The 22965-nt window shown below is 33.2% G+C and overlaps 1 protein-coding gene across 3 annotated transcripts in view; it reads left to right on the top strand.

Annotated features, from left to right (window-relative positions):
* The window catches only part of LOC150106416 (dysferlin-like), a 328783-nt gene that overhangs the window by 56685 nt on the left and 249133 nt on the right, over positions 1–22965 (top strand). For all 3 annotated transcript variants that reach the window (XM_090393128.1, XM_090393127.1, XM_090393129.1), the window contains exons 16-26: positions 6096–6172; positions 7104–7318; positions 9218–9317; positions 9502–9704; positions 9819–9934; positions 10026–10221; positions 12232–12384; positions 12949–13089; positions 13640–13726; positions 16750–16829; positions 22637–22751. In XM_090393128.1, coding sequence (XP_090249254.1) covers positions 6096–6172; positions 7104–7318; positions 9218–9317; positions 9502–9704; positions 9819–9934; positions 10026–10221; positions 12232–12384; positions 12949–13089; positions 13640–13726; positions 16750–16829; positions 22637–22751 — 1483 coding nt within the window. The remainder of the gene's footprint in view (positions 1–6095; positions 6173–7103; positions 7319–9217; positions 9318–9501; positions 9705–9818; positions 9935–10025; positions 10222–12231; positions 12385–12948; positions 13090–13639; positions 13727–16749; positions 16830–22636; positions 22752–22965) is intronic.

Here is a 22965-nt window from a genome sequence, read left to right as displayed (position 1 = left end):
GCCTGAACAAAGTGCGGCTCTTTTATATTGAATTAAAAGATACATAATTAATACAACTATATTGATTTTTGATACGGGCGTGGCGCTAGATAGTATACATGTGATGTGTGTTATGCATGCCTAAGGTAACTCGCGCCACGGCGAAATTTTTAACTAATTGATCAGCTGTCCTTTCAAACACCACGGTTTCTAGATACAATACAGATTTTAACTGTCAAAATAAATATTCTCTTAGTTAACATATTTATTGTAGAACTAAACTGGTATTTAATTTAGTGTCACGTAATGTTATGCACAAATTAATTTTTATGTTGAATTTGTATTTTTACTTGCAGATAAATTTGTGCTAATAACCCTCCTAATATGAGGGTTCAATAAAATGTGGATAGAGAAATTTGCATTTATAGAAGTAAATGAAATCTGGAATGTTTAATTTGCCATCTACGACTTCAAAATAACAATTCAAATAATGTCGAACGACATTTTCCAGGAAAACATTTAGACTTCAGTAAAAAATATCCTGAGGGTGATAATAGAAAAAAAGCAATTGAAGAATTACAAAAGAAACATTGCTTCAGCAAAGAAATTTGTCAACGAAATCTTCGTCGAATTCTGCTAAAGCAAGTTTTTTTGTTATCCCTTGAAATAGCAAAAGCGGAAAAACCTTTTACCGATGGTGAATTTCTAAAAAAAATTGCATGTATAATGTCTCGGAAATTCTATTTAAGGATATGAAAAATAACGACGAGATACGTAAAAAAAAAATAAAAAAAAAAAAAAATAATAATAATAAAAAATAAAAAAATAAATAAATTAAAGATTTACCTCTTTTGGCTAGAACTGTCAAGGAACGCGTTATAACAATTTCTGCAGAAGTTTCAAATATGCAAATTATGGATATTAATTCTGCCGATTTTATATCTATTGCTGTTGATGAATCAAATGATATTACCGATATGGCGCAATGCAGCGTGATGGTTAAATATATCGCATCTTCCGGTATTCGAGAAGAACTTCTTGATCTGCTAACACTTAAAGGACACACTGCAGGTCAAGATATTTCAGAAAACCTTCTAACACGTTTGCAGAATAAAAATATGAATATTAATAATATAGTATGCATTGCGACCGCTGGCGCGCCTTCTATGATTGCTAAAAATAAGGGGTTTGTTAAATTATTCTCCACTCATATTCCACGTGGAGTTATTTCATTTCATTGCATTTTGCATCAAGAAGCTTTAGTTGCAAATTCTTTGGGATTATTACCACAACTAAAAAGAGTGATGGATGGTGTTGTGCTAATAATCAACTTTATCCGATTTCGGGCGTTGAATCACAGCCTTGGACACATTTTTAGAGGAACTAGGTAGTCAACATAAAGATTTAGTGACATTTACATCTGCACGATGGTTATCAAGAGGAAAAGCATTAAAATGTTTTTTTTTTTTTTCAGTGTTTAAAAGAAGTAACAGTTTTCTTGACCATTAAAACTTATAACTTAAATCATGTGGAACTTCTCAGTAATCCCGAATGGATACAAAATTTTTGTTTTTTTGCTTGATATGACAGAACATTTTAATAAGCTAAATTGGAAGTTGCAAGGGAAGGGAAACACAGCCTTACAATTACTAGAGGTGAACAGAAACTAAGAGTGTATTTCGAAGATGCTTCTCAAGAAAAAATGTATATATTTTAAAAATCCAAAAAATTATAGATTGAATTTAAATCAAGAAAAAGTTTATTGCAAAATATTCGCTGAAATGATTACTGTAATTTTAGATTCATTTACAAGTAGATTTCAGGATTTTAAAAAAAACATCAGGAGATGATGAAATTTATATTACGTCCGTTAAATTGCAATTTAAAATTAATAGATATCGAAGCTTTTCCCGGAATATCAATTGCAGAACTGCAAATGGAACTTCTGAAAATTCAGAATAAAAGTATATGGGTACAAAAACTTAAGGAAATGGTAGCACAAATTGAAGAAAATGTGGAAACTATGGAGGAGACACCACAGGAAATTATATTTAAATGTTGGAATTCTTTCCCAACTAATCATTCAAATGCCAGGCGACTTGCTTTTGGGGTTTTGACACTTTTCGGTTCAACGTACAATTGCGAACAATTTTTCTCTTCAATGAATTACATTAACAATAAGTATAGAACCAAATTGACTGATGAAAGTTTGAAAGCCGAATTACTATTAAAGTGCACGAAATGCAATCCAGATTTAAGTAAATTGGCCAAGAAGATGCAAAATCAAAAGTCTCATTAGTGAATTTTAAATTAAAACAATCAAATATCTATTAAAATACACGTTGTATTTTTGTTCGGACTAATTCTTTTTTGCAATACAAATTCTGACTTTTTTGCAATATTATACATACTTAAACATGTTTTTTGATTAAAACTTAATGTTGTTTTATTTATTCAACATAGAAAAATTTATATGCAAACATAAAAGTGGTATTTGATATCTGTAAGTACTGAATTAAAAACAAATTTACCTAAGTTTGAACTAACTGCAACTTTGAGTCACCAGGAAAAATCGAATTGAAGTTGCGGCTCCCAAAATTTTGTTTTAATTTTTTTGGTGGAATGGCTCTTTGGTTCAAAAAGGTTCCCAACCCCTGGTCTAGACAGTACAGTCACTTGAACTTAAAAAATTTTAAGAAGTTTTGTACCTAGGCGGATTTACTCATAGTTTAATTTAGTGCTCGCAGTTTTACGGGTTGTAGCTAACAAAAAAAAAAAAAAGCAACATTAATATGAGAAATATTACATTAGCGCATATATAGAGTTTGAGAGTGGAAATTTATGCACAATGTTTTTGCATGGGCCAAGGGAACTTAGAGGGAATATTGCTCTTGATGGAAGACCAAAAGAATAGAGCCTGCTAAACGTCAAATTCTGTTATCTCCTCCATTAATAGTATTTGACGTTCCATACCTCTGAATCAGAACTTCTGAAAATTCAAAATACATGTGCTATTTTAGCGCACCAATAATCATTGGCGCGCTAAAATATCACCTATTTTGTATATAATCCACCCCCATTCTCAACTAAAATGTTTTTGTATTGGAACAATCTTTGGGAACTAGCAGCACGAGTCTCATCAGGTGATCACTACATGTGACTCCTATAGCTACGATTAAATCGTCACATTGCTCTCTCTCTCTCAGCAAATCAAGTTTTATATATGGGGTAATTTATACTATGCCAATCTGGCCCACTTGAAATGTCCACTGCTCTTATTGTCAATCTTTCAATCTACATTTGGTTTACTTCCAAATCTTCATCAACTTAGGATTCAGTCATATCTACTGTTAGCAGTATCCTCTCAGCTGCTTTTTTATGTTGGACCCATATACGAGAGTTTGGCTTGTCAACCTATAGTACGTTAGTATTGTATATGGGTGGTGGGGTGGGAAAGGAGAAACTTGTTTACATTTGATTTAAAAGCCTGTATGTTGTATTCCTTGGGAAATATGTCAGAGGGAAGACTGTTCCGCGGTAGCAGGATGTTCTGTGGGTTTCAAGGTGTACTGTGAAAGGTTATATCCATTCGGCGAGGAGAAGATCACTGTAGGATTTATTTCAGTTATTACTACTAATAAAGTTTTAATCGGGTTTCAGGAAAATGATTGGTGTGGATTTTAAAGTTCGAATGAATAATTCCCGTTGAAGTGGAAACGGCGCAGCACATTAGTGTTTTCTAGAGTGGAGTGAATTAGGAAGGGAGAGATGATTAATTCCTTAGAGCATTCGGTTGAAAAGTCTACAATTTTTACGATTTTTGGCATGGTCTCCATCTCAGATTTATATATAGATTTTTACAAAATCTGAGATGAACACTCACTTTTCGGGGTGTACCAACGTTCGCCTTAATTATGTATATGCCGAGAAAAGCTCGAAGTAATACCAAGAAAGCAAATCTCACCATGACTTAGAAATCTGGAGAGTACGAAAAGAAAGAATATATAATAATTTTCTAGTATCTGGAACACGAGAGATATTTTAGAGGAACTAAAAATGGTGAAATCAAAAATTCTGATTTAGGAATTTTATATGCTTTAGTCAGTTATGACCAGTTCACGATAAGTTAGATTAAACTATGAGCAAGAAACTTTTGTTGCTGGTTATTCACTGTGGATACGCTTCTTCAAGAAAAGCATTATCGATTTTCTCAAACAAAAGCAATTTCCGATTACAACAATAAAGCATTATGGAATCTTGTTCGCAGATTTTTAACGTAAACGTTTGGCCACCAAGAAGGTGTATATGCAGAAATGGTAGAGGAATAGTTTTTAATGAATTTGGCATTTGCAATGTAGCCTAAATGGCAATTCTGTAAAACAACACGCATCAGAGTTGACAGATTGTCACATAAAAGCATTGCATTGATAGTTTGCATAGACTCGAGGTGTTTAGAGAAAGATCGGCAGCGTTTATGCTCTCCATATTTTTTCCCCCAACTTTTTAAAATTATAAAATATTGAAAGCCGAGTTCTACCCTCCCACAAACTGGTCTTCTATATTTAGAATGATGAAAAAGATGATCTTCCGTTGACTCTTCTTGAGAAAATAAGGATGGACAAAGAAACTCAGGAGATCTATTGTACAAACAGCGGACCGAAAATTAATAAAATTACGACTCTGAGGTCTTTGATTGCTTGATCGGCATACATTGAATTAGTAATGTTTCATTTTCATAGCTGGTTGTGGATAATTAAACAGCAATGGAGTATCCACTCTGAAAGCAAAAATTTAAACTCTGTGGTAAAGGTTTTTTTTTTTTTTTTAATTTTTATTATTTGGGTTCGTCAAAAGCCGTAATTTTCATTGTATTTAGATTATCTTCACCAACTTACCTTGTAAGTTGTGAAGGTAATCCAAGCACGGAAAGTAAATGAATAAATATATATATCAAAAATTTTTAGCTGACTAATATCCGGTCTACAAAACATCTAAATCTTGGAATGTTTCAGTATAATTAAAGCAGTTTTAAAGGATAATTCTATCCCTCTGATATATTCTTAAGTTGATATAGCGATATGTTCAAGGTAAGCAGACTACTACTTCCGTGAAATTGTAAATAATTATAGTTATCAGCAAAGCGAATGTGGATAATTATCTATACTATTTTGCTCTACTTTCACTGATAAAAAATATATGCACACAGTATAATAGATGGGTAGATTGATAAAAGTGTAACTGATTAAAGAAGAATAGGCATGGCATTGAATTAGATTCATCAAATATGGACAAAAATGACTCCATTATAGTTAGCGATCATTTTGAAGCCTTGAAAAGATGATTTGCCATCATTATCGAATATTTTCTATCACTACTTAGCATAAATATGTATTCAATGATCACAAACAGTCTCTTTAACCTTAATAAGTACGTGGTCTATTTCGTTAAACAGCGAGTGTTAATGAGTAAAAATAACTTCCGGTTAAAACGACAAATAATAAAACTATTCATAATGGAAGTTCACTTAACCCTATGAGAGATGGGCACATATCTAAGCAATATATTAACGGCCATTTGGGAATTTAATGTGATCGGTTATAAGAAAATATTTGCGATCTATAACAATTCCTTGCGATTGAAGAACGTAAGAGACTAATAAGTTATCTTTTGTAAATAAAAAGTATAGAAACTAGCAGAAAAAAGGATTAACAGTTTCTAGTCTTCAGTCAGTGATTAGTGGAATATTTTGTTAAATGTTGAACCTATCCAAGAATGAGTCGGTTTTAGGAACGGTTTTTACTCCTGAGAGAAATGTGCGCTTGCAGTTTTTGTAAAAGTAGTACAGAGAAAGAACGCATAAATTCAGTGATTACGTAACAACAATCTGCCAAGTCGCATTACAGTGTCTAATCTATGGGATCTCCTAAAGACCTTAGAATTAAGCGCTCATTGAATCAGTTTAATGGCTACAAAGCAAGGATCAATGACTACTATAATGCAATCATAAATATTGTGAATAGCTTAATCATTATAACCATAATTTACTATACATAACTATGCCTGTTACATTAAGGAAGTATATAACTATTTTATTTTGCATTTTTATTTCTCTTTAGGGATAGAGTGACAGATGATGATACTATAGCAACAGCATATATTGACCTTCCCCAGGTGTCTGCTCCTGGTGAAAGTGGTAAGATTAATCAATCTTTTTCATTACGGGGAACAAAAAATTAAAAGTAAATATCTGAAATACGCCAGTAGTCGAAATCAACGCTGAAACTCCTAACCAAGTGGAAGGAAAATAAATGAGTTTCTTGATCATTTTACAAAATCCTGATTAAAAACCCAACTTATCGGATGCATCCATTAAATGGACTGGCTTCACGAAGACTCATTCCCATTGGGGCACGTTTTGAATATTTGTGAAGATTTATTTCACCACGTTGCCTCCCTCTCAAAAGCTCACCTAATCGATCAGCAAAATTGACAAACTAGCCGGAAAACACACACACTTAACAGGTATACTGGTCTTACGGAACCACTCTAATATTCCCATTCTTCCTTGAAGGTGCAAGTCTTTTTGTGGTACCTACTTAACAAAAGATCATCCATTTGAAGTTTTATGTGAACCAAGATAACAAATCCTTAATGCGAGGCGTTTAAATGGCTAGAAGGATGTTGTTTAAATATCCGATAAATTAAGATCCGTAGATTTCAAAACAAATAGCAAAACAGCATGAAAATATTAAGCTTCCAATTATAAGCTTTGTTTTATTTCATATTAGATGAATTCTGCTGATAATTGATATTTCTAGATTGTTACAGTTCTTAACTTCCAAGTTTCTCTGTGATTACATCACTTAGAGGTATTACAACTATACTCACTTATTTTGTAGAATAGCTGCATATGTTTGTTTTATCATGAAAGCTAGCTGTATTTTATCTTGTAATTGATCGGAAAAACTAATTTAAACGCAGCTTTACAAGAAAGCCCAGTTCTCTTGAAATAAAACTTTTTATTTGACTTGAAAAAAAAAAGTTCTATAAATTTTGTAGTATTTAAATACCAGAATTGAAAAATTAATCAAAGGATCGATTATTTTTAATTATGTATTTTGTAGGCTTCTTGCCAACGTTCGGTCCTACTTGGGTTAACTTTTATGGAGCCCCTCGTGAGTTTTCTGTATTAGGGACAGACTATGACAGCTTGAATCTGGGTAAAGGAGAGGGGTGTTCTTACAGAGGTAGACTTTTGCTTTCGATGCGAACTAACCTTGGGTCTTATCCCGACAGGCAATCATGTCCAATCAGCAGTGATGACACGTTGAGAGTTCAAGTAAGTATATTTAATTTTTTAACTCATCCTCTTGGTTTAATGCTTATTAATCAAATTTCTTCCGCAACCTCAGCAATGCGTATAAAAATTAAATGAAGGAAATGTAATGTCCAACTACAAATAAATCCCAGGAAGGAGAAGTGGACTATGAAGTTTCATATCTTTTTTATTTATTTATTTTTATTAAAATAATTAATTATATATTTTTTTATTAAAATATATAATTAAACATCTTAATTATATATTTATAATTAAGATGTTTATTATAAATAGTAAATCAAGATATATTTTATAGTTATATCTTATCTGCATTCCTTTTCTGAAAATTAAGTGTTAAACTGAAACCAAAATTCTAAATAACGTATTCTCATCCTGTTTTAGATTAAGAATTGCAGCCATAATTTATCTAATGCCAGTTTTTCGAAACAGAATTTACCAAAAAAATAATAAATTGCCAGTAATTTTAGATTAATTTACTTTAATAATTTATCGAAACAGTTCTTTTTATGCGAAATATAGTTTCAATGTTTCATTAAGTTTTAGGAATATTATTAACTAAAATTGATTGTTGCAGTTGTGGAACAGAACGTGATAAATACGCATGCAGAAATTACTACTGGGTTTAATCGATTTCGCTGTAAAATATGCGCTATAAAAACAAGCAAAAATAAATAAAACTGGTACATTTTATGACTAGCAGTTATCAGGGCATTGGGAGTGTTTGAATTGAGAGAGGGGGAAAGAAACGTTTTACAATTTCCTTGAGTTTTTTTTTTGCTTTTCACATTTCCGATAACTGCTAATCATAGTCATTATGAAACATTATTTACTGCCGTCACGTTAAACAAAGAATTTTAACTTTTTCTGATATCTCGGCCTTTCATAAGACCGAGATATCAGATTGTGAAAGGCTTCTGATAGAAACATTTTCATTTCAGCTTAAAAGAAAAAGAAAATGGATCCTACAGTTTAATACTTTTTTCAACTATACGATATAATTTTCTGAGTAGTGTAATTAGGTGGAAAAACTTTTCTTATGATATTTATTTATTCTTTAGTGTCCCCTATTTTGAACTACTTACCTTACCTCTATTTCGTTGTTAACGGAATAAGGAAACTGCTATTTGTAGGTCCTGAAATAAGTGTCGCCCATATTAAGCGGTTATGAATTATTATGAAGTAAATAATAAACAAGTTTTTTAATTGAGCATTGATTATATAGAAAAATATTCATTATTTACATAAATCTGTACTAATTACATATCATTACATGTGCACTTTTTGATTAGCGAAATTGACTTTAGAAATTTTTGAGTCAGTTTTGATTTTTTTCGAAATATTTTGATTTTTTTCGAATAATCCAGAGTTGTTGGTGCTGAGAACTTTACTAAAGGAGTCGCGCATTTTAACTGTTTTCTTTCTTTATTCCCCTCCCACTTGTTGATTCCGTTTTTTTTTCCTTCTTCTTTTGCCTTAAGTGCAAAAGAAAAAAAAAATGCACAAAACCTTGACTGATTCGTGATTCAGCGAAGTGCAACAGGCATTACAACCAAAGCAAGAAGTACACTAAAAAAACAACTAATAATTGAAAATGAATTAAGGAATACAAGCTTATATATAAGGAACCAGCATTTGTTGTATTTTATTTTTTATTGTAAACGGTAAAATGGTAGCCTAGTTGTGAAGATACTTCCGGCATTTACTTTTATTTCGCTCACGTTTGTATAAAGGACCAAAACAAGAATATAATTTCTTGTGAATTATGACTTGTAATATTACTGTTGATAACTCATAATACGCATACAGAATGAGATCTATCTAATGAATTTCACATCCTTACCTTTTGTTATTAATGCGCATATTAATTACGTACTTCCTAATTTTCACTTATGTTTATAGCTTCACTGTCGTCGTAGAAAATTCCGGTTGCATGCTACATTTTTTGATGCAAGTATGGTCAGTGTCGTTGACACTCCAGTGGAATTTGAAGTCAGCATAGGTAAGATGTGAGGTCCCTTAATTACATTTACATAAAGCCATAAAAATGTTAAGGAAGTGAATATTCTAACAGCTCCTGAAATTTTATATTCTGAATATTTTATTTTGAAAGTGATTACGAATTGCACATCAGAAATGCACCTTCGAATCTAGTAATGATTTAATTTTTCAAATTGCTTTTGCAGGGAACTATGGAAATAAATTTGAGGACGTTCTTCTTCCAAGTCCCTCCACAACTCAACCTTCTAATTCCGTATTTGATGGCTGCCAATACTATTTTTTGCCGTGGAAGAACACTAAACCCTGCATAGTTGTTACGTCACAATGGGAAGATATAACCTTTCGTTTAGAAACATTGAATATTTTAAGTAACTTATTAGATAACTTGGTAAGTTTTTAGATTCTAATTAAATATAATAGCGTATGGAATGATAAACTACTTGAGTTACATAGTATTTCGTTACTATAACAACTATTTCGTTGTCTTTTTGGTTTCTTACAGAAATCTCACATCAGCACTTTGCATGTATTGGTAAAAGAGGAAGAACAACAAAATCAGACAACAGAAGGGGTCGACTATATTTCTTCAATGGCGCAGACAATTTTGGAAGACGCAAAGTAAGAATTTCTTCCCGTTTCTCCTGTTTTTATTGAGTATTACACTTATAAGATAGCAAGGATAACAATACTTAACTTTTCTGTTTCTCAGCATCTCCCTTCCTGAACCTGTTAAAGGACAGCAATTGGAGAACGAACTGGACACTCAGTTGAGAAAATTACGGATAGAAGAACTCGAACAAATTCGAATTCTGGCTGAATTCATGACTAAAGAAGGTTGCAATGTCCAGGAAACTCTAAAAGATTTGGAGATGCACGTGGACAATCTTCAGCGGCTATCAGTGGAAGTAAGTAATCCTTTATGTAAAGTGGCGATGGGAAAATGAAAATAATCCCGAAATATCAATTGCTTTAAAATGAAGGTTTATTTATCCAGTTCATTTCACGTGAATTAACAAGCATTTTTGCTGTTGTATTCGTATCGGCGTTATCAAGAATCTCTGCGTTTTAGTCACCCATGGTATAAAGATTGGAATTTCGTCTGTGGTAATTTAGCCTGTGGAGCAACATTAATTTAGCACTAGATTTTTTTTTTTTTTTTTATCCCGCATAGAAGTTTAAGGTCACCTTTCGAAATGAAGTTGTTAAACATATACGTGATATGAATCGCTCATATTGAAACAGGATGTGACAATCACAGTAATGCTTCTTTGTTTTTCCGAATGGCCTTTATTTTATCCGTCTCTCTTTTAATTGGATCTCGTGACGTCATTCTGTTTCTCCAATTTGATAGAATTTTTTATTTAATTTTTTTCTGTTACATTAAGACATTTTAAAATATAATATGAATCTTCTTAGACGAATGGTTTAATTTTTTTTTAAAATCGATTTTGTTCCTCTCTGACAAAAATTTGACAAAAATGACAAATTCGTTTTTTTCTGGTTCTACAGGTTCTTCACTGTCCAGTTCTTGGTGTCTATTCTATTATTCTGTTTGTCCGTCTGTTGTTGGACATTGCCATCACATGTTCTATCCACAGATAAATATTGCAACGATAATAAAACAGTTTATTTCCTTAAAAATGCGCTGTATATCTGATCAAATTTTATACCCATTTCTCTCAATTTCCTATTCAAGTGTGGTCGATATTCTGTTAGCTAAGTCTAAGATTTAATAATCTCGTCAACATTTAAAGTTTCCAGAATTGATATTTTATCTTGTTATCAAGTAATTTTAAATAGTTAAAAATGATAAATATCCATATTTCTTAATAAAGAAAAGAAACTAACATTTTGCATTTATTCAAAAGTAAATGTGAAGAATTGCTGTTCAGAAGACGTCAGAAAAATGTTAGGAATGGCTAAAAGAACAGTCAGAGACCTGTCTAAAATTTGAAAGGATGGATCTATCTCCATGGAAACAAAGTTGAGGATTTTGGATGCAGTTGCTTTTCCAACAGCGCCTTATGGATGTGAGACTTGGAACCTAAAGAAGTCAGATAAGAAACGGATATCTGCTTTTGAGATGTGGTGTTACAGAAGGCTGTTGAGGATATAATATACTGAAAGGCGTACAAATGAATGGGTGTTAGAAAAGATCAGTAGAACTTTAAGGCTTCTTAAGGATATTGACAGAAGAAAGTTGAAATATTTTGGACACATAGAAAGGATGAAAGGGGGACTTCTCAGAACAGTAATAGAAGGTAAAGTTCCTGGAAAAAGAGACAGGGGTAGACCATCAGTGAGATGGATGGATGGCGTGTGTGGAGTGGCTGATTTTCAGAGAGTTGAGACCGCCAGAAAAGCAAACAGGACTACATGGCGAGGCCTAGTGTGGCACATCACCGAGCATCGGAGTGACCGTACGGCATATGTAGATGCTCAGTGAAGATAGTGTAGTGTGTCAAAAGTAAAAAACTAAACTTCTGCACCCATTGGGAAGGAAATGTTGGTACGTGACTCGGTTGAATTGAACAGTTTCTTCCATTATCGGTAAAACTACAACTTCGCATACTAAATTTCACATTATTAATTTTACTATTATTATTTTTATTATTATTCTAAATACCATGGCGAAATTTTGAGTCGCCATTATTCTACAGTGTGAAATAGATTAGTGTTGGATGAGGTAGTAAACTTAGTAACCACTATCATCGTCCCTTAGATGTTCTATAAAGATATTATAGCGTAGAAATACTGCATTTTTAAACAAAAGTTTTAACTTAATAGAAAGGGGAATTTCGGCTTATTAAAAAGTTTTAACTGTTCATAACCTCTTAAAATATTCATTCATTAATTGACTTATGCCATAAAATATTACCTGAATTTTGTCATTTTATTGACTTTCTAACATGTAGCCTCAGAACAGTATTCCGGATGTTATTATAACGATGCTAAGTAATAAGAAGCGAGTGGCCTATCAGAGGATCCCTGCACATCAATTACTGTATCACAAAGATCCCCTTCGGTGCGGGAAACAGTGTGGGAAGATGCAGACTATAGTTCTGAAGGTAAGAGAAAATGAAAGAATGGGTTCAAATTAATGTTGTTAAATTTGAATGAAGTTGTTGTTTATGCGAATATGTCACATTTATTCAGTGATTTTTTTTTCTCTCCATTAGTAAAACATATAATTTCTAACATATGGATAAATTATGACAAATTATTACAGGAAAGGGTTTTTTTTTTTTTTATACAGCGAAGTGCAACATTTATAATCAAATAAGAATTCGTATTGATTGCAGTAACTAAAACCAGGAATTTCCAATTTTTTACGCTTTTCTCTTCTCTTGGAACGTGGGAAAAAAAATATAGGGTTTCACATTGATGTTCACAACCACACAAAAAACAGAGAAAGCGTTTTGCTTTAATACAATTAAATCACCCCATTGTAATAAATGACCACACAACATACAAAAAAAAAAAACTTTCAAAAGTACAAATAGCTAATTCTTTGGTAATTTATGAATTAAAATGGTAATTTATGAATTAAAATTTTTTATCAACATTTATAATTATTTCCATAATGTTGAATTTTAATAAGCAGCATTAATTTTTCATTTATTTGTTTTCAGAAGCCGGAAGTTATCGCCGATTCTCCAGGGAATAAAGTCGAATCTCTGTTGAGGGTAAAACTCTGGTTTGGACTACAGTGCAATGAAAAACAATGGCAGGAATCGGAGTCGGAAGCAGAACTGGCCGTGTTTGCTGAGACAGTTAGTAGCATTCCTTAATAATACCGTGTGGTTCTAACTGGAAAATTATAATCAGCAATATATAACCAATGCATGTAGCAACAGTTTCAGTAGTTGTTCAGTATATTAAATATAATTAAAAAATATTGAAAACAAAAAAGAAAGAGGCGTGAAAATATTCACGCACTTTACTAAGGAAAAGTAGCGCAATTTTTGGGTAGCGATTTTTGTGGCAATCCAATTCCATAAAAAGGATAAGACAGCTTATTTATCGAACAAATACAAAATACCGATATGTTTTAGTTCGTTTCGTCAGCTGATTCATTTTATCTTCCAGTATTATTTATTTTATTTCAAACCTCCAAAAAAGCTTAGGTTTCCTAGAGCACAACACTATTTCTGAACTTTGAGCTGATGGGATTGCTTTAAAAAAAAAAGTTGCAAATATTTAAAATTTACTTATACTCATCCTAATAACTATACTTTAGAATAACCGAAATTTCGCATTATACAATTATATTTTTGACTGACAATGTCATTTTAAATGTTTATTTCTTTTTTGAATATACAGTACGAAAACCAAGTAAATGTTTTTGGCAAGTGGACAACAAGTGGACCCTTGATGACTAGACCTCCTTGGTCAGATGCCAGTGGCTGTGTAAGTAAATTAGTTTGGAATCCCAAAATTTCAGACTATTTGCTTGTCTTAAAGTTTAATATAAAAAAAAAATTCTTGGTTTTATAATTCCTTTCTTGTAAATCAGTGTAATTAATTTCACGTTATGAATGGTACTGTCCCCTCCCGAAATCGGTACTATCTTTATTTACATTTTTTGTAAATGTACTTTTAAAATTTGATGCCGTAAGCAAATATTCCACTGTCACAATTCCATCATCGGCCCCATTATATTTCAAGTATTGTTTGATAATTTTCTGTGTTACCTCTAACGATGCTAACTCCAAAACTATCAGCGTGGCTTTAGTTTTTTTTATTATTATTTGGCTTCAGTGGCGCATTACGAATCTAATTACGCATTTTCTCTTTTAAAAAGCTAATTAATGAAATGGAAGGAATTCGTGCATCAAAATTACTATTCAGAAAAAAGTTATTACTAGACGATATACTATGAAGAATAAAATACTCAGTCGCTGTGCTTGCGAGAAAAATAAACGTCGTGTGGAAAATAAATGACAATTTTCAATATTTTAACTTTGTATATGATTAAAAAAATTATTAACTGTGTAAAAGAAAAAATGTTGACTTCACTATTAAAGAAATCATTCGACATCCAAAATCTCGGCATTTGTTGAACAAAATAAGACTTTTCTCTCACGATTAACTCACAACATAAATAATCTTAAAGGCACTTAGTAATTAGTTTAAAACAAGTTCTGAATTACCCAATACCAACAATTTCTTACTGCTATCATATATTAGGAATCTCGGGCATGAAAGAATGTCGATGTTGTCTATAATTACTAACATAGCGCAATGGGAGAAAAAAATCATTCTGTTGAGAAAATTGACTTGACGGAATTTAGGTCGCAGATCTCCACTCCCTTTAGGTTTGGTATTGATAACAGATCTGGATAATAAACCTCCACTTAAAGAATGCATTAGTTTCCTTAGTCGTGTAAGAGCATACTTCATTATATAAGATTAAAAAAAAAAAACTCGCTCAATCTTAATGCTTCTTTTTTAGGAGTGAATTTATTATGCGCAATTAGTTGACTTGAGTGGTTTGATTCATGTAGGATATTTAAATCTGAGATAGTCCGCCATGTCTTAAAGATTCAAGGTTTCGAAGACGTTCCCCCCCAAGGAATCTTAGCTTTAATGATACAGGCTTTTATGCATAAAATGTTGGCTATAATTCATCGAGATACTAATGGATAATGGATTTTCAAAATTAATTTGCACGTTTCGAAATACAAAAATGAAATTCAAAGATGGCATAATAACTATGGACTGAATTTTTATTAATTGAAAACGAATGACTAGTATCAAAATTTTAGCTGAGCACTAATATTCTTAAAGAAGCAACATTCTGTGCAATAGTAAATGATCGTGAACATAAATAGGACAAAATTTTACAAGTAACAATTCAACTTGTCTTGTGGGAGATGGTTATTTTACTCTTATTTTTTAAAGGACTGTTAATACTGGTAAGGTCCACCGCAAGACTGAAAAGATATTGTGCCGTCGCAACAGTGTGGAGGCAAAACAGGGTCAGTAAATTACTGACTAGTTTGTATTTCGGGAGTGGCCACTAAAGCTTTGGAGAAACGGACTGTTAGGACTGGGTGAAAATGAGGATGACAATTTCAATGGAAAGTAGCATGGATTTGTTGAAGGGAAAATTTTGATATAGTAAGTTACTCCTATGCTAGCCGAGTACTTACTGAGTAATGCGACTAGTAATTACTATATATAAGTTGATAAATGGCTGGTGGCTCGGATAAAAAAAAAAGTGGCTAACCAGAAAGTTGTGAAAGGAAATCGTTGTTTTGGAACCAGATAACCATAGAATGTCCCAGAGTTCTGATCTTCGTTGACAACTGTTCAACTTGTATATTAGCCGATAGTATTGAAAGAGGATACTCAATTGTTCACTGATGACAAAGTTGAATAATGTGAAAAGAAATGAATCTGACTGACAAAAACGACAGAATAGATGTATGAATGAGAAGAATAGGATAAACACATTATGATGTACATTATTCTTTTGGCTACACACCTGGATTATTGTGGGTTTGATTATGAAGAGTGAATCGCATAGTGTGGTGAATAGAATGTGTATTGGGGGGATAAAATAGAGATAAGTATGAAGCTCACATGTAAACATGGAAGACATTTTTCAAAGTATCGGAGGGAGGACCAGGGCTATTTCATTCCTGGAAGCAGAGTATGGTGTGATTAGCAAGAGATTGATAAGTAGCATTTTTCATGGGGAGGATTAATGAATAGAATGCATTGTGCGAGAGTTAGTGGCGAATGCATGGCACTTAATGAAAGAAAAGTGAATGGCATAAAAACTTGAACACGAACCAGAAAACCTCTCTATCCTTTAGGTTCGAATCCTGTCTGGGACAGAAGGAACTTTTGAAAGTTTTTCAGATGAAGGCGCGTTAGCTTAGTCAGTCTTAACTTATATGAAGTTGACGGGTTTTCCTCCCGAAGATATTTCATTTTCATTACATTTAAAATTAAACGTGTTAATGTGGTAAATATTTATCCTACCTATAAAATATTGTAAACCTAGGGCAGATTTAGTATTGTGAGTAAACCTAGGGCAGAGTTGGGTAATGCGGAAATTCTGCTCTGCTTTCACTCTCGATACCAAACATGGAACATTGAAGCCGTTTGAGCCTCCAGTAACAGAATAGTGAAGAGGCTATCAGGCTGGCAATAAAAATATGATAGATTCAAAAAAATATTTGCTTCTGCATTCCTGAACATAATCAAATCGGCCATGTTTTATGGATTTCTCATGGAAAGGCTGTGTTTTGTCTAAAGTGGTCAGTATTATTTAATATTTATTATCAATGTTAACTCAGTTTATTTTTTGGCACTTTCGTTACTAGCCAGTTCTATGAGTTTATTTAGAATTAGACTTATCAGATAAGAAACACCTAGTGCGAATTTTCAATGCCAAGTTATTAATGTGAACTTTTTTCCAGGTTGGCCTACCTCGGGACAGTTTTGTAGCTCCAGAAGGATGGCAGTTTGAAGGCGACTGGTTTATTCATCCAGAACCCAGGTATGTATATACTAATTTTAAATATATTTGTTTCTGTGTGTGCGCATGTAAACTCTTTTTGGTTAAGAAAAAGGGAAAAGACGATGAAAACCAGTCTTAAAATTCTCAGAGCTAATACATCAGCAAATTAGCTGCAAATTTCACATCATTAGCCACTTCAATATTCGATGGCGCACCACATGGAATTTTTTTTTTCCGAAATCAATTTGCTCCATTTGATAATGGAAAGAAATTTATTTATTTTATTTTATTTATTTTTTGTAGGACAAAGGATAAAAAAAAAATCGAGCCTTCTCTACTGAGCGTTTCTGGTAAGATTTATGCAAGTATTCTCGAAAAACGACTAAGAAAACTTGTGTAAGAGGAGCTTGGCTCCTCCTCCTACACAACTAGAAGAACAAGCTAAGTTCAGGCCAAACAGATGTCGCCAGGATCAGATTTTCACTTTAACACAAATAGCTCAAATATCTTGGGAATATAACAAGGATTTGTATTTATGTTTTGTATATCTGAAAAAGGCATATGACAAAGTGCCAAGAGGAAAGCTCCTCAAAACGCTAAAGTTATATGGTACAAATGGGACATCATATCATATGGTACAAATGGGGACCAAGCAATACATGGTCTCCATTTGAGTTGAAAATCAACAATTGAAGGAGCATAGGAAGATGGCTGTTAAGTCAGATGTGTGACAAGGGTGTACATAAAGTGGCGTAGCTAGGGGGAGGGGTGCGGAGGGGACGGTTCTCCCCGGGCGGCACTTTTTTGGGGGTTTCACGTGAGCCATAATGTTATTTGTTGACGATTCTTTTATTTATGTTAACTTAGTAATTTTTATTACTAAATCAATAATTAGTTTTTAACAACTATACTTACAATTAAAATAAATAAAATATAAATATAACAAAACTGTTACATTTTCCCTATCATACTATAATTCAAATTCTTAAAAATAAAACGCATGGCGCGCCGATTGAAAACTATTCAGGACGAGTTTATAGAAATTTTGGGAGAAAAAGTAAGAAGTAAGGTTATCGAGCAAGTAAAAGAATCAATGTATTTTTCTATGATATTCGACAGCACTCCCTGATCACCTGACCCCTGACGTAAAACTAGTCAAGTTTTATGATCGATGGGTCTGCGCGGTTAGCCTAGTGGCCTATGCGCTTCGCAACCATATGCCTGGGGAAGGAGTATCCTCGATTCGATTGCCGTCGACGACGTGAGGAGCTTAAGCATCTTCCTCAGCTATAGCCAAGTTAGCCGGGCTTGTGCGTTGGACAGCAGGGTTTTTCCCACCAGTTTATCTGGGGTTTTTCATCCCACAAGCAAGCAAACCGGCCTGTGAACACACAGGCTACAGTCATAGGATAGTGTACGGCAAGGGAGGCAACGGAAGACCTTGCTCATAAATCATTTCCCTAGATGGTGTCCTATATAACTACCCCTAAACAGCCGTAAGACTAAACACTATCGATCAATGGAAATAAAGTGATGGTTGTGGAATCATTTTATGATTCCACAAAATATTTCCGCAGAATATTTCAACTACGATTTTGCAAAAATTAGAAAACGATGGAATTGATATTCATTATTGTAGAGAACAAGCATATGATAATGCTGCTGTGATGGCTGGTCAACATACTGGCGTTCAGAGATGCCTCAAGGAAATTAATGGAAAAGCAGAATTTGTCGCATGTACAAATCACTCGCTGAGTTTGGCTGGTGTACATGCAGCTTTTGTTTCTGTGAATTATGTTACCTTTTTTGGAACTATGGGGCGTTTGTTCACGTTTTTTTCTTTCTCAACCTATCGCTTGGATATTTTGACTTCAGTCACTGGTCAAAGTGTCAAACGTGTAGTAGAAACTTGGTGGAGTGCACGGAGAGATGCTGAGTGTTGTAAAAAAAAAAAAAAAAAAAAAAAAAAAAAAAAAAAAAAAAAAACCTCCACATCGTAAGTGCTGTAGAACATTTAACTGGGGATAGAAGAAAATAGTTACCAGGTCAGATGCTGGCCTGCTGCTTGTTGCGTTACAATCGTTTTCTTTCCTGTGCTTTTTTGGCCTGTGGGAATCCGTCCGGCCTAGAAATTAACGACATATAAACCTCGAGGCTTTAAAGGCAATATTAACTGAAAATAGGGACGAATTAGTTAACAATTCAGTAGCTTACGCCAAAGGAATTTGTGATGATCTGTAGTCATGGATCGTTGGTGTAGAAAGAAGAAACTGATGGCATGTGAAGAATCACAAGAGGCTGAGTTGAGGAGAGAATTTTTTTTTCCCCCCCACTGGACAGAGTGATCCAAGAAGTCACCAAGTCACTTCAACAGCTTCATGTTCTTGCTGAAAAATGTCTTCCTTACTCTCCATCGAATCTTTTGAATAATAAATACGAACGTCAACTAAATTGTGATTACGATGACATTAATAAGGAAGAGCTCCTGTTTGAGAGAAAAATACTTCGGAGTTTATTCTGTTTGCTGCTATGCAAGAGAAACAGAGACGTGGAAGGACGGTCCTCTTGAACTTTTGCAGTTTTTTCTAAAATAGTCTCGAGAACTTAGTTCCAAATATTGTAATACTACTGCGAGTTTTCCTTACAATTGCTGTAAGTGTTGATAGTTGGGAGAGGAATTTTTCTAAATTAAAATTTGATTAAGAATCATCAAAAATCTACAATGAGTACCGTACGTTTAAGAAATCTTGTCATACTGTCTATAGAAGCAACTGTGTGATGAAATAGACTTAGACAATGTCATCGTTTTGCTAACAGAAAAGCAAGAATGTTGGAATTAAAGTTTAAAAATAAACAGTGTTTTAATTTATTTCCCTATACGTCGTTTTGACTTTTTGTAGTATATTTGGTGTGTATTGAGAGGGGCGGCAAACTCGGGGATCATCCCGGGCGGCAAAAGATCTAGCTACGCCACTGTGTGCATTATCTCCACTGTTATTCATTTTCTATATGGATCACATTATGAAGGAAAGTGGTATTAAGCCTGATATCAAAATTGGAAATGTTAATCTTAGCTCTGTATGCAGATATTATACTTTTAAATAAATCCAAGACAAGTCTGCAGGATTCCCTGACTAAATTGAATAGCTGCTGTAATAAATTTAGCATGAAAATCAGCATTAAAAAGACGATGAAAATATTGAAACATTGAAAATATCAACTGCATTGTGAATGGGGAGAGCCTATAGAACAAATAAAACATTCCAGCCACTTGGGCACGATTTTTAGTGAAGATGGAAATTAAATAGGGAAGTAGACAACAGAATCAACGCAGCTGGTATGGTAGGAAGTCAACTGAATAAATTTTATATGGAATACGAGAGAAATTAGCTGTATACCCAAGACAATTTTCAAACCAATTTTAACTTATGGATCTGAGAGCTGGGTTAGAAATAAAATACTTGACCCAAGACTAGAGACCACAGAGTTCCGAGAAGGATCAGGGCTGTGAAGAGATGGCATCAATGGCAATATCATATCAAAAAGAAGGATATTAGGAAAGAATCTGATATTGTTGGCATCCAGGAATGTGTTATCAGAGCTAATCTTAGGTGGTATTGATCACTTAAATAAAATGGGAGAGGAAAGATAAGCAAAACAAGTCTTTTTCCTGCCAGGTTGGCAGGAAAAAGACCCAGAGGAAGACAAAGATATAGGTGGATTGATATGGTAAAAAGTGCCTTAGAAGATAGAAATATAAGATCTGATAATATTTGAATGTTGACAGATAGAATGCTAATGTGAAGGAAAATTGTTAATAAGAAGTTAGTAATGAGGTAACACTTTTCATGTAGTACTATAATAAGATCCTGTACACCACCTGAGGGTATGTCAGGAATATGATGATGAGGGTATTCCCCCCCCCCCTTACCAGGCGAGTCTTCCATTAAAGGAGCATTTTAATTATGTTTGGCACGACAATTCCCGTGGTTATTATACTGAAGACCCTGCCTTTTTAACTTATTGATTATGATTATTGACATTTTTTTCATTAATCAGAATTATGCGGAATGCTCATTCACCAAAATAAATGAGTATACGCAACTTGTACACAGCCTTTCATCGTTGCTGCATGATGAAAGGGGGAAAAAATTAGCAATTAAAAAAATCTCGTTGAAAAATTGCGAATTTAGAATTACGGGGAAATGACAGAATGGCCATAAGTTAAAGCCATTCCTTTGTCATCGTGTTCTGTAGAATATTGTTCTACTTATTATGGTATTTAAGAAATGCTTGTTTCATCATAGAGAAGTAACAGATATTATGGTAGGAACCATAATACTTATTTGAAATCATTCAGCATATTTAAAAGGATTTATCTGCTAGAGAAAACAGTCATAATGGGCTCCAGTATATTAAACCATGGAGGAATTACTTCATAGAAGCTCCATTAATTACTAGAAAAACATTTTTCTTTGAAGAAAGGTGATCTTTGGAAGAACAGAGCGAGAGAAAGCCTATTCCTTAAATAGCAGTTGGTATATTAATGATATCCGGCAAGAATTTCTGCTGTAATATTACATTTTTGTGAATACTATTACTACCATTATTTCAGAATCATGCTTATCATTCGCATAATTTATTCATTTCAGCATAGGCATAAGACCTGTAATGTCAATAACAACCAACCAGTTCATATTATCATATTCCACGGCATCTGATTAATTTGAAACTTTTGCACATGCTAGTTTTTCCATGTAATGCTTCGGATGTTACGTTGATGCAACTGTTCGGATACCTCCCCACAGAGCAGTGAGCTCTTCATGGGAGCCAATTCTTAACTCGCTCAACTACTTATGTCTGCTTTGAATTTATTCACTGAAAATAACGTTGGTGTATGTGAACAGACTATTCCAAGTCCTACTTCTTTTGCAACCTACTATATGGTGAATATGTGAAGGGTGCGCCAATTGTTTGGACGCATAGCAAAGACAAATAACTACTACATACACTACTTAAATATGAAAACAGATTACCGTTCCCAGAAGTTTTGTAATTAAGAGAACATTAACACTCATTAAGAATATACAGAAAACCAACCTATGAAACTCGTTACCGTCTCGAAGAGCTTGGAATTACTTTGAACTAAGTTGCGAACTCATGTATAATTTACACGAGTTCGCAACAAATAAATTGTATCACTAAATAGGATACAATTTATTATACGTTAACTCCAGTCTGCAATAATTCGAGAATTGTAGTTAGGTGAGAAAATCGCTTCGTTATATCAGACATTAGTGAATTAAACGGGGTATTATTTAGAAAATCAGTTTACTCAACTCTTAAACAGAGATTATACTGCCAAGCTTAAACATTTAGATTCAAAGACAGCGAGCAAATTAATTTTACTGTACGAAACGTTAAATAATTTATTGAAATTACTTAATGACTGTTGGTTGATAAACAAGGAAGAATACTGCAAGATTACAAGCGGTATCCAAAGTAAATTCACTGTTTCATGGAATAACGTTTTGCTTTGGAAATAAATAATTTCTTTATCGATATTAATCCCTATGTAAAATTAGAAAATAATCAAAACATAAGCCTAAATAATCTAAACATAGGGATTCAATGTCTCCTTTTAACTTTTTAATTGTTTCCAATAAAGATTTTTAACTTATTTTGTTAAGTGTTATTATACTGACAATTGCGTCCGAATCAGAAATATCAGTTATCAAGTTATGTATAGAATATATATATATTTATTTATTTATTTATTTATTTATTTTTTTTTTTACTTGGTATATTATCATGTGTTCTACTCTTACATCTCATCCGTCATGCAGCATGCATTATGACGATGACGCTGGAAGAAGAACATTTCTAGAGGATGTTTTTGAAAATCAATATAGAATTCCAGGCGGTTCATGGCTACCAGCTTCTACAACGTGGACTGATGTGGTAAGTTTTGCATATAAAGTAATCCCTCGATTAGTGCGTAATTTTTTTTCGATACTCAAATTCGATTAGTGCGCCTATATACACCTTAAAAATAAGTGTTACAGATTTTAAAAATTTTCTATCTATACATTTTTATGGCTAACTATTTAAAAAAAAAAAAAAACGCTCACCAGAATGAAATAATTTTTAGATACCGATTTAAAACATTTTGCAA

The sequence above is a fragment of the Typopeltis vanoorti genome, chromosome 5 (assembly GCF_054136105.1).
Source record: "Typopeltis vanoorti isolate ZY-2024b chromosome 5, IOZ_Tvanoo_1.0, whole genome shotgun sequence".
In the NCBI taxonomy this organism is placed as follows: domain Eukaryota; kingdom Metazoa; phylum Arthropoda; class Arachnida; order Uropygi; family Thelyphonidae; genus Typopeltis; species Typopeltis vanoorti.
This window is presented reverse-complemented; position numbering and strand designations above follow the sequence as displayed.